The sequence below is a fragment of the Cyprinodon variegatus genome, unplaced genomic scaffold (assembly GCF_000732505.1).
Source record: "Cyprinodon variegatus isolate N-32 unplaced genomic scaffold, C_variegatus-1.0 Scaffold459, whole genome shotgun sequence".
Taxonomy (NCBI): Eukaryota; Metazoa; Chordata; class Actinopteri; order Cyprinodontiformes; family Cyprinodontidae; genus Cyprinodon; species Cyprinodon variegatus.
The window spans coordinates 269,542-281,784 of NW_015150912.1; the positions used below are offsets into that span (position 1 = coordinate 269,542).

Sequence of the window (12,243 nt, forward strand, 5' to 3'; positions counted from 1 at the left end):
CTTTAACTCTTGCAATAAGAAATTATCTTTCTAGTGCAGCATTTGACACAAACTTTTAACACTCCTAAGAACTAATTTATCTGCACATCTCAGACACCCTGTTTACTTGCCTAACATAATAGAACAGAAAAGAAAAGAAAAACAGGCAGTATATCAGGAACAGGCTTGTTAACCTCCAAAAGTCTGGTCCATTCTTGGATTCAATTTCCAGAAGCCTGAAGGTACCACATTTTCTGTTCATTCATATGCAAATATAAACAGCCACTATACTTTTTAGGAAGAAAAGGGATTGGCCATCCATGTTTTGGTTTAAACCAAGCATATTCACAGCGGAACAAGATCAAAAAACATTGTGACGATACTGATGGAAGCTGGTGAGAGAATCATTATTTCCCAACACACTTTTAAAGGCTCCTCAGTGAAGAAGTCATTTCTCCAAAAGCAATATTAAAAACTTTATTTTTCATATCTGCTAAATCCCTGTTTCACTTTTGACACATGCCATGTGTACATATGAAGCTACTGTCTTGATATTGGACAAAATTAAACTGTAAATGTTTGACCATGATGTGCATAACTGATGTAAAAATAATGATATTGAAGGAACAGCAGAACACATTTTCCAAAAAAAATAAATAAATAAAATAAAATAAAGCTTGGAAACAATTATAATTTCTTAATATACCTAACTGTCTACAAGGATACTGCCAATTAGTGACATGTTGCTCAAAGGACCATAACAATCAGTGTTGTTTAAGGGATCATCGCAAAGCCATAGACATTTTAGTAGAGCCAAAATATGTTTGTGTTTTGTTAGAAAAGAGGCCTAAACATCTTTTTTTTCCATATATTAAACATCCATCCATCTTCTATTGCTCCTCTGTCACAGAAGTTCATTGCCTATCTCCTGTAGTCTATGGGAAAAGGTAGGGTACACGCTGAAGTGAACTAAAACAGGAAAAAATCTAAATTGATGTGAGATGTAAAAAAAGAAAATAAAATGTACAGTATGTCTTTTCTATATATTCTAACAGGACTTCAACTGTAGATGTTTTTTTTTTTATTATTATTATTCCTACGTATTAAATTTCTAAATATAATTTCAAATAATCACAGGAATTTTCTGCAGTTCTTTTCTTTGCATCAGTTTCCTGCACATTTTTTGTCAATTTGTTCATACTATCTCTGCTTGTTGTTCATCGTTATTGTGATTTTGCTCAGATTTAATAGAGGTGAAGACATTTCTACACAAGCAGAGAAATAGAAAGGAATTTTTCTTCCATGCACACCACAATCAGGACATTGTACTGCAGCGTATTATCAACAAATGGTGTGTACAACATAGATTGCAGCCAGCTTGATTTTAGTGGGTTCAATTTTTAATGATTTATGCTTCTCTAATTTGTCTGTCAGTTATGAGAGTTTGTGTAGATCTATGTGTGTGTGTGCAAATAATAGCTTAGAAGCTTGCAGGAACAGTCTAAAGTGGCAACTAAACACCAAAGAGAAATTGTCTTGTACGGACATGCAAAAGCAATAAATGAAGAATGTGGAGTTTTCACTCTGAAAGGGTTCAAGAATAAGCATGTGTATGTTTTATAATGTAGTTCTCCAATAAAATCAAAGCAACATAAGTTTTTTTTATATCAAGTCTGTTTTTTTTTCTTCAAAAGCATGATTTGTTTTCAGGATGCAGATATTAGTTGACTTCAATCCAAATATATGTTAGTAAATTAAACTGTGGTTGAATATCCCCCAATATATTGAACTTATCCTGCATAGTTTAACATCAGTATCTTAATCTCTGATGTGTTATTATTTATAAAACATATTTTAATTAATAATATAGTAAATGCTGAATGTGATTTGAGTAGATCTAACATCCGAAATATACTGCATTGCTGACATGATTTGACATGTTTTGGTATTACTTTCTACATATATTACAACAATGATCATTTTAAAAACAAAAACCTCCACAAATTTCAGTAAATGTTAACAAATATGTTTTATAGCTAAACAAATCTTAAAATATAGTTTCTCAGAAATGTTGCTCTGTTTTTTTCAGTAACTATGTTCCTCTTTTGCTTGGATTTCTGCATCAATGCAGCCTGGAACAGGATCATACTAAGGTTTAGCTGGAATGAAAAGGAAGTCCCGATTGCGAAAAATTCCCTTTCATTTGAGGTTCTTTTGTCTACATGATTAACAGTCTAGTCCTTTTTCCCCTTTAGCACAGCTTAAAGCCTTTTAAAATAATCATTAGATAATATAATTTAAGGAGTGTACCAGTTTAACCCATGTTAATGTAATGGGAAATGTGCTTTTTTTCTTTTACATTGATTCCATGTATTGGTTTCCTTAAGAACCTTACAATGGCTGTATAAATATTCAACATATTCTCATTATCAGTTCGTATGAAATCGTACGAAAAGTTATGCACAGTATTTAGTATGTTTTTGACGTTTTTCCTCGAAAAAACACATCAGTGCGCAGGCAGACACACGAAAAAAGCAGATCCGCGGACGGACATAAAACTGGGAAAAACAGTGCAATAATTACTTCTTCATGTCTCTCACTACGTTGCTTGCTGTTTTGTATCTTAGGGTTAATTGTATGTTAAATTCTATGTTATTGAATGGTGTGTAAGATGCGAATGCGCAAGGATATCTTGTCTCAGGGCAAGACGTAAAAATACGACGAAATACGACGAAAAAAAGTCAAAAACGTACGAAATTACGGTGAATAACTTTTCGTACTATTTCATACGAGAATACACTGAAATATTTTTAATCAGTTTTTGGGTCAGTTTTGTTTTATTGCTTTTTTTCCTAAATAAAAAAATTTCAGATGTCACCTTAGGAAAAAATTAAACATCAAACTATCAAATCTGCAATGATGTATTTTGCTGTCAACACAACTGTAGCAATGAAAACTTTGCTCTTTTATTTACTAAAAGATTGTGTGGTGCTTTAGAAATAGTGTGGTAATTTAATAATTTCTTAGAAGTATTTTTCATTGCATTTAGTACAAAAAAAAGACATCTCTACCCATTAGTGCTTTGTTTTACGATACTATAACATAAATAGACCATTTATTTTCAGTGTTCAGAACAGACAGTTCCAGTGTTACTGGAAAACTAACATCCTCCACCATATTCCAGTTGGCAGCAAAGGGTTTAACAGGGTTCTCCACTCAAACTTTGGTGCAACCCATGGCACCACATTTACAAAATGTTCTTCATTTCTCGGCCTCTAACACCGGCCCCAGACAATCTAGAGGGTGTGAGTCAAGATTCAATTAATTTAGCGGAAACACAACAACATCTAGAAACTTTGTTTTTATGAGGTCCTTAAACTTTAAAAGATCTTTTCCAGTCAATTCAAATCAGCTGTGGCAAGCTGTGGTTTTCTTTAATGTTCATGCTTTTCTGAGTTCCTCTCCTTGCAATGCTTTCAAATATGGACGCACATATTTCCCAGGCTGCAAAGCACAGTTTCCTGTCAGAGCCTTTGTCCTTATGGGTAGTCCCAACATCAGTACATGAGCACAATCTCTATCTGACCGTAAAGTTCTGGGATATTACCTACTGATATTTAGCAATTACTTATTTAAAAGCAATTAGATAGATTCTGCTGTGCAAAACGATGCCAAGGAGAGCTGATAGAGGAAATTCCATTTGTTTAGTCGTACAGTCTCTCACGGCTTACAGAAGTGCGGTCACATCGCTCGGTTGGATCTTTAATCAACAAGTCCTTGGTATTTCACCTGCAGATGAAGACATTCCTCGCAGCCTTATTTGCAGGTAAAAACTTCCGTCCTCTCACTGCACGTGTTGCATTTCACGAAGCAGCACCATTGAAACTTACAGTTGCACTGCCACACTTTGGTGTACTGGTGCGTGTTGTAGCCACGACCGCAGCACATGAGGTCACAGCCATCTGTGTGTGGCGATGTGCGGTTGCATAAGCGTCCCTGGGTGCCCACGCTCCCCGTGGCTGCGTCCTCCTCGCAGTAGTTTGGTGACCTCTCAATGTAAACAAGGTCTGTCTCCATAGGCTTGCGATAGCCCTGAGTCTGCTTTACTTTGAGGTGGGTGGGCTGGCGAAGCCGGCTAGCCCGAACAACCTCCACATGCACAGCTTCATTGTACTTTTCCTTGAGTACGTAGCCAATCTCTCTGAATTTTGGGAGCGTCGTCCAGCATGTTTTGGTGGTGCAGGACCCAGAGACGCCATGACACTTGCACTCCAGCTTCATCCTTTCTTCCAGGACCTGCAGATGAGAGGAAAGATCAAGCAGCTATAACTAGAGCAGAGAAACATGCCCTCAAGCTTCCACTTGTTTTGAGATTCTTTTATTAGATTCTATCTGGAACTAAATACAGACAAATAAAGCACAAGAAGCAACCTAGATCATTTATGAGCAAAACCAACGGAGGAATAAATGAAACTAATCATCAAACCAACAGACTAATTAGAGAGGCTAATAGACAGCTAACTATTTAACATAGACATTCAATCAACAAACAATTAAATCAATAAATCAACAAGTTAACTATACAAATAATTAATAAACTAACAAATAAAGAATTTATAAAATCAGTAAAAAAAAAATGTATCAATGCATCAATGACCCAACCGATGGATCCCCGCTTGTTGTTTAGTGACTATCATTCTTAAGTAGCTAAAGACTTAGCAATTAAGTTAAAACAAGCTGTTTACAGTTACCAACATAACATGTATGACAACTATATTTCTAATATTGTTCTCAAGGGGAAAAATCTTGGCCTTAAATTACAGGAATGTTTACAGTGGAAACTGAAACTGAAATATAACGTTTCTCTACAAATCCCAAAGTGAAGGGCTTAATGCAAAAAACTGAACAATAAAATGCATTTGATGTCCATGCCGATGTTCCCAGCAAGTGCTGATAGCACTGATCACTTGCAGCCACAGGCACTTCATCAGATGCTGTCAGTCTGGGTGACTGCTGATCTAGGGGAACAACCCCAAACATTTCCTAATGCTCCTCTCTGCATGTATCAGCCTGTCCTGAAAGAAGATAAAATGTACATACTAGTAATGTCCTATCCTGTAATTTTCTCTATCTTCTCTAAACCACATCAAAGAGGAAAATGAGCCATCAGTCAACATGTAAAAAGTTAATCAAGATGATTGTTTCAGGAAAGGTGTTGCAAATGCAAATCAAAACAAAATCAGTTCAACTAGGTTTAAACTGGAAGAGAAGCTTTATGTGATGCCTTGAATCATAAAATAAATTAGTAAACTATGCTATGTAACCCATTACCAAAGACGGGATGCTTTTTTTTTTGGTTTCTTGTTAAAATCTAACAACCATACTGTATATTGCACCTCTTTTAACATCTTTTACCATCTACCCGTTTACCAAATATGTGGAAAAGTCCACTTGCTTCTGAGGATGTGGCAACTGTTGCAGTCTGTCACTTCAAACTTAAAGACACTCACAAAATATACTGCGCTTTCATTATCCAGACAACTTTTAAACAAATGGATCCTATTAACACTTCTATAATAGTCTGACATGAGGCCTTTAACCTAATTAAGAACCTCAACTTGTCTGGACCAAGAATTTGATTTCTTGTATAATGTGTTGGTTGGTTGTGCAGCTTTTTCCTGGAACTCAGCCTTTCCAGAGGCACAAGTCATCCCTTCTATCCAACACTTATGAACATACACAAGTGACGTTCAGCATCTTTGTCAGTCTTGTCTGTGCACCAATGTGGTCACAGTTTCCCAGTTTAAAGACGTTTGATTGAAAAAACATGAGTTCCTTAGGCTACATAAAAGCCAGGGTCAGCTGTCAGATTTGCCGCGGATGTTGATTCAGAGTGAGGATTTCCAAAAATGCGCCGCGCAAAACCCACAAGGAATGCTTGGCATAGGGAGCCTGACAGATGCATGGAAACATTTACTTAAACTACGCTGATCAAAGCCTCCGATCTGTTACTGATTAGTTCAGCATGACCAGAGTCCCATCTCAAGATCGCTTGTCAAACACCCCCACCAACCCACCCAATGCTGCAAAATTTAAGGCTGTGTGGTGTTTAACTGGGTGTTCTTTTACATTTAGTTTGGTCACTAAATATAATCTTGTAATTATAGTCTTCTATTCTAATGACGGCCCATATTAGTGTTTGGAAAAAGAAAAAAAAACTCATCCAGTCTTCACCACAGTTTCTTCCCTCATCAGAAATAGGATTTTATTTTTATTTTTTTTGTTATGGGCAATAAATGCATTAGTCAAGAAAGACAAATTTTCTGGCTTTTGATGCCTCAAGTGAGGCAGAAATTGCCTTTTATATCATTAATGGAATATGCTTTTTAAGTGCAATTCACTTTAAGCTGGTGTGGCACAAAAACATATCATTAGGAAACCATCTATACAATCCAAAATAACCAATTTTAATAAAACTGTCAGTAACTCAATGAATTAAGTTGATTGTGCTTAGAAAGACAACTTCATCAGTCTGTCGGTTTGAATAGACTTCTTTTTGTTTAGTGCATTGGGAAGGCATGTGTTATGAATTGATGCTATACAAATAAACTGTAAAGTGAAAATATTTGCATATTCATTAGTCAGAAATGTGAAATTGTCAAAGACATTTACATGTCATAGGTTATGGGAATGTGAGAGAATATGTTAATCTACAGTTAGGCCTTGACCAGTTTACTGTATCAACCACAGTCTTTTTTTTTTAAGTCATTAAACCACCCAGATTTTCCATCACAATGCCCTTTGCAGTGGGATTCAAGGACATTTGCAATTTTTATTCCCAGCATAATGTAGATATTAACTATCACCATTGCTGTAACTGATAGTTTCAGAGTAAAACCTGAATGAGTTAGCATGGTGTCAGGCTCCAATAAGAAACATCTTCCATTTACTAACAACAAAAGTTTAAAAAATGCCCAGAAATGTTGGAAATATTGTTTCCAGGCTCGGTTTCCGAGGCCCAGTGTGAACCTAGAAACAGCGCCAACGCGGACTGCCCATCGAGCCAGCTCTGACCCTGATCAGTCTGCTCTGCTAACACCACCATTGTCAGCTTGCTTTCACACCCTGAATAGATGCAGTCAAATGGGAGTGACATGTTTTGGTATTGTGCAGACAACTGCAATAATATCCACTTCCTGACTTTTCACACTACATAATTCAATGAACAGAACTGGAAAGCTGGAAAGGCAGCCCTCTATCTGTCAAATACAGAGCAGTTTATATATAAATTTCCCTAAAATTGAATAAAAACAAAGTTATTCATCATTATTTCACTTTGGATTTTTTTTTTTCTTTTTACCTTAATGGCTCTTCTTAGAAAATCATATATTAACTGACCAAATAATAATTATCCTCAAAAGTAGAATGACAAGCTAAAATTTTCCCCATTCATCAAAAAGTGTTCATACCCTTTAAGTATTTTTGCATTTTTAAGCTATATTAGGATATGAATAAGAATAATAATTATTAGCATACATTACAAATAAAGATGACCTCAGGTTTGTTAAGACTGAAGGAAAGAGGTAAGAATTGAAAGACACTCATAATTTATAGAGACTCTACAGTTACTCGGACAAAGTTCAAAATATTTTGGAGGAATTTAATGTAAGATAAGCCCACGCAAAGCAATGCGTAATTATGTAAAGCCCCATTTTAGGGATGCACGATATTGAGATTTTGGCCGATATCCGATATTTTAAAACTCATGTAGCCGATAACCGATATCGATACCGATGTTAAAGCTGGACAAAAATAAGTAGTCATTGAAAATAGCAGTTTTGTTATCCATTTCTGACACTTTGAAAAATAATATACTCAAATATATTTTCATATGCTGATATCAAATAGATTTTTAAAAACGCGGTATCGATCTATTTTACTTTCAAAATCTCGTGAAATTTCATCGTTCTGTTACAAACTCTCGTGATATTTTGCAAATTCTTGTGAGATTTTGTTAGTAAAATAGATCGATACCGCGTCAATATATCAACATATAAAAATATGGCAAAATTTCGTGAATTTTCAGGGGGTTTCGTAGCATAATGATGACATATAGCAATATTTCATTAGTAAAAGAGATTGATATGGTGTTTTTAAATGGCAATATATCAGCATATGAAGATATTGTGATATTTTAATGTATCAATATTTTTTCCCTCGTCTTTAGAAGTTTTTATGTCTGTAAAAAAGAAGTTTTTGAGGAAGAAGAAGAAGTATTAATTTTTTTTTTAGACTTTAGAAACTCAGAAGCTGATCAAATATCGGGTTAAATATCGGTGGGGTGGCCGATGTCCGATATTCAGTTTTAAGGCCGATACCGGCCGATACCGATAGGGGGCCGATTATATCGTGCATCCCTACCCCGTTTATTTGTATTTTGCTCATAGTAACTGGAGGAGATGCAAAGGTGGGGTAATTTTTTGCGAGGATAACTATTGATGATGCCCTCAACAAGCTGGGCCTTCGTGAAAGAGAACAATAAAATGTTCCTTCCTGTTTTTGAGGAAGGAAACTACAACTTGAAGTCCTTTTCATGAAGTGTGTTTAATATGGTTTCTTTAGCAGGAACTATACGGCACGTTAGAGTCGATAAGGTAAAAATAAAACTTATAGAGGCTGCAAAAAACGTATAATGTTTTAGTTTATATTCATACGGGAATGGCCCAGTCAACCTCCAAAGTCCAGTATTCAGAGTCCTTAGCAGTGATCCATGCACACAAAAGCTAAACAAAGAGGATTTAGGAGAAATTTCAACCTCCTCTGCTAACTATATTTTATTTCATTGGATGATTTCTTTTCTTTTATTGGATGATTTTTTTTTTTCTTTTAAAACTTCCTATCTAATTTTGTTCAAAATTCTGTTGTTTTATTTCTGAGTGTGCTGGTAAATCCAAAAACAATACATAAAAATTTTTTTAATGTTACACGACAACTACTGCAGATATCTCTGCACTAGTTGTACTCACTCATGCACTCCCTCATGATACAATCTGACCGAATTCACTTTCGAAATGTAAGCCTATCTCCTCCACAAACTATTTACCTTTCTGCCCGCCTCGTTGTTATGCAAATTCATCAGGCGACGGGGCGTCTTTTTAATCTCACGGGCATCCACAAAGCGCCGCGAGAACTCGATGCCATACTTGATGTCAGCCGAGCAGCCTCCCCACTTCCAGCCCTCCTCCTGATTGTAGTAGCCCTGCTTCTCCCGGTCACAGCCGCACTGGCTCAGGTTGCCCTGGCTGCAGGCGGCTGTGATTGCATGGGCCACCCCTGCTGCTGTGATGGCATAGGTGAAAGCTGCTTCCCGACTGCCTAAAGGAAAGAGAGTGGATTGATTAGGAATAATTTTAAAAGGAACATTTGAAATATGGTGAGTACAAAGTCCTGATAAATCCCTTTAGACACAAAATCTATTATTTTAAGTATTTAGGATATTATAAATAGAATTCTAAATCTACAACATCATTTTAATAAATCCACATTTTTCCGTTTCTGCCCTGAGCAACTTACTGCACCTTGGTACAAATGTGGTTATATGCCTGACCACAGAGTCCTTGAGCCCAGCCTGCAAGAGTGCTGCGTCAGAATTCCAGACTGGGGAGAGCTTTTTTAGGTGCTGTCCAAAGTGCTGAATTCTTCTGTAGGAGCAGCTGCCCACACTGTTCACAGCTGGGGTCTCCATGTCCCACGTATCAATCACGCACACCTCCATTACCAGAAAGAAATCACAGTGCCATGTCCAAGGGGAATGTGACAAGGTGTTCATAGAACTATAATAGCAGCTAAACCAACATGGGTGGCATTAATGCTCTTTTTAGGGTAGTGTGACAGTCAGACTAATAGTTTGGAGCTTTGGCCTTCAAACAATCTTTTTTTTAAATGTTCCTAGTCTTTACATTAGAAATTATTCTGCAGAAGTAACACATTTGATTAAAATATGTTGCAGGTCTGGATAAATATGGAAGCAATTAAACATTGTATGACAATATTTTTTAAAGCACTTTCCAAGCTTAGTATTTTCTTAGTTTCAAAGCTATATCCATCCATCCATCCATCCATCCATCCATCCATCCATCCATCCATCCATAGATCCATACATCCATCCATCCTGACCTATGCTCTACCTAAGTTCTATTTTCTATACAGATCACACTGATCTTTTCCACATTCTTTTTTTTTTCATACATATCAAGCAAACCAATCCATTTTAAGAAGCAGTTTTAAACAACCCTTAACCAAGCTTTTTAAAAGTTTAATTCTGGCATGAAAGCCAAAAATGTTTCTCAGTTAGACTGTATATTAAATCAATTATTAATTTAAATGAATTATCATTCTCATTGTGTTGTTATATCACTTAACATATCTCTGGGATCTTCAATGAAGAATTGAGCATCAAATAAGCTAAATCCTAAAGCTGAGATATCAGTTTTGTCTGTAGCAAGCTCAAACATATCATTTTTTTTATCAGTTAAAGTTTAAAAATGTATCAGTTACACCAGTTGGACTGGCATGGGATAGTAGTAACTCAATATATCCTGTCATGCTAAGTTTCAAACAGATACGCAGCAAGCAGAAGAAATTGGACTTCAGTGACCTTTGAATATCATAAGAGAATTAACCAAAAAGAGGAAATATCCAGATGTGTGAATAAATTACAGCTTACTAATGTCTGAAAAATGAGGAGATGGACAGACCTGTTCAGGATTATGGAAGGGTAGAAGTAGCTCAATCAGCCACTCATTGCAACCAATTCATTAGGAAAACTATTTTGAGTGCAAACCTGGAAGCAGATGAGCTGCAGAGGGAAAATAACGCCCCTTCTGTCAGCTGAGCTAAAGTAGTTGAGGCTTCAGTTTGCAGATTAGATGCCCCCTAACTCTAGAAATACTTAATGGGAAAGAAAAAAAATGATCACAGCCTGATCAAAGTTGTCAGTATCATATTTTTTTTAGAAATTATTTTGCCTTTTATACTATATTTTATGAGACCTGAATAAAAAACTAATTCATTTTTATGTACTGCTAATTATAGTTTATGATACCATTTGCAGCTGTTTTATGGGTGATTTCCCCCACAGATGGGGTTTTTACACCTCTAATTCAAGTCTCAGGGGTGTTTTCTGAACTCTCCAACATTTTCACCCAAAGCTGCTGTTAATTTCCTGTCCTGGGGTTGGCACTGTGCAGTTAATACCGTGGCCACAGGTTTGCCCAGAGGGGACTGACTCACAACCACTTTCTTTTTTGGTTAGCAAGAGAGCTGTGCCCCACCAGCTTGTGGTAACATTCTAATGCCCCTACCTCTCTGTCCCACACACATATGTAATGTACATGTTTGCACCGCAAAGTGGCTGGCTCTGTCATAAAAATACACTACACACTCACACTGTCCTCCACCCTGACACACACTGACTGCTAAACGGCATTGTGCACATAGATGGACAAACAGAGCAACACCGTAATGTTTAAAACAGGACAAAAGGTAGTTTCCAGAGAAAGGGTGTTTCCCCAAGCATTACAGAACATTTCTAAGCCCGTTGACCTCTGCTGTTTAGGGGGAAACGCATGATGATGCGCTTGTACAGGTCCCTACTCCCTTGTGGTTCTGGAGTCAAAAAAACATCCTGGTCAAAAAAGTAATTTAGTGGAATATGGCTTTAGGTAATGGGTTAATTTGGGAAATTCATCAACGCGGACATTAGAAATGATATTAATCCAACCGAGTCATTTGAATAAATTCTTCTGCATTTGCAAAAATAGTTTCATTTGTCTGTTTGTAACAATAAAACCTATTGACCCACTGGCCGGAACTTCATTAAATGCAGCCATTAAAGCGATGAAAATCCCTTAAGAGTCTAGCCCCAAAAGTCCTGACAGTCCTCCAGGAGGAACCACCCTGGGATAGCCTCACTAGCTGCCAGTGGAAAATTGGACTGACTGAGAAACCTCAGTAAATCTGGAAACATCCAGGAGAGAAGAATGGGGGCTATAATAAACCAGATGTCTAATGGAGTTTAGTGGCAAGTGTCTGCTCTGGTAGCCAAGAAAGGAGGCAAGCAGATCAGCAATACTTTCCTCAAAATGGGTACGGGAGGCTATAAACAACCAGATCTCCTGTTATATTCCTCCATGTCAGTAGCAAAGAAACACAGTTGGTATATATATATATATATATATATATATATATATATATATATATATA

The 12,243-nt window shown here is 36.6% G+C and overlaps 1 protein-coding gene across 3 annotated transcripts in view; it reads right to left on the bottom strand.

The window, feature by feature from the left end:
- Nucleotides 1-2,811: 2,811 nt before the first annotated feature.
- The window catches only part of LOC107094046 (protein Wnt-7b), a 54,042-nt gene continuing 44,610 nt past the window's right edge, over nucleotides 2,812-12,243 (bottom strand). The window contains exons 3-4 of one of the 3 annotated variants that reach the window (XM_015389448.1): nucleotides 9,083-9,354; nucleotides 2,812-4,275 (exon numbers count right to left, since the gene is read on the bottom strand). In XM_015389448.1, the coding sequence (XP_015244934.1) occupies nucleotides 3,796-4,275; nucleotides 9,083-9,354 (752 nt within the window). In that variant the 3' untranslated portion in view covers nucleotides 2,812-3,795. The remainder of the gene's footprint in view (nucleotides 4,276-9,082; nucleotides 9,355-12,243) is intronic. The other 2 variants (XM_015389447.1, XM_015389446.1) reach the window with 2 other exon arrangements.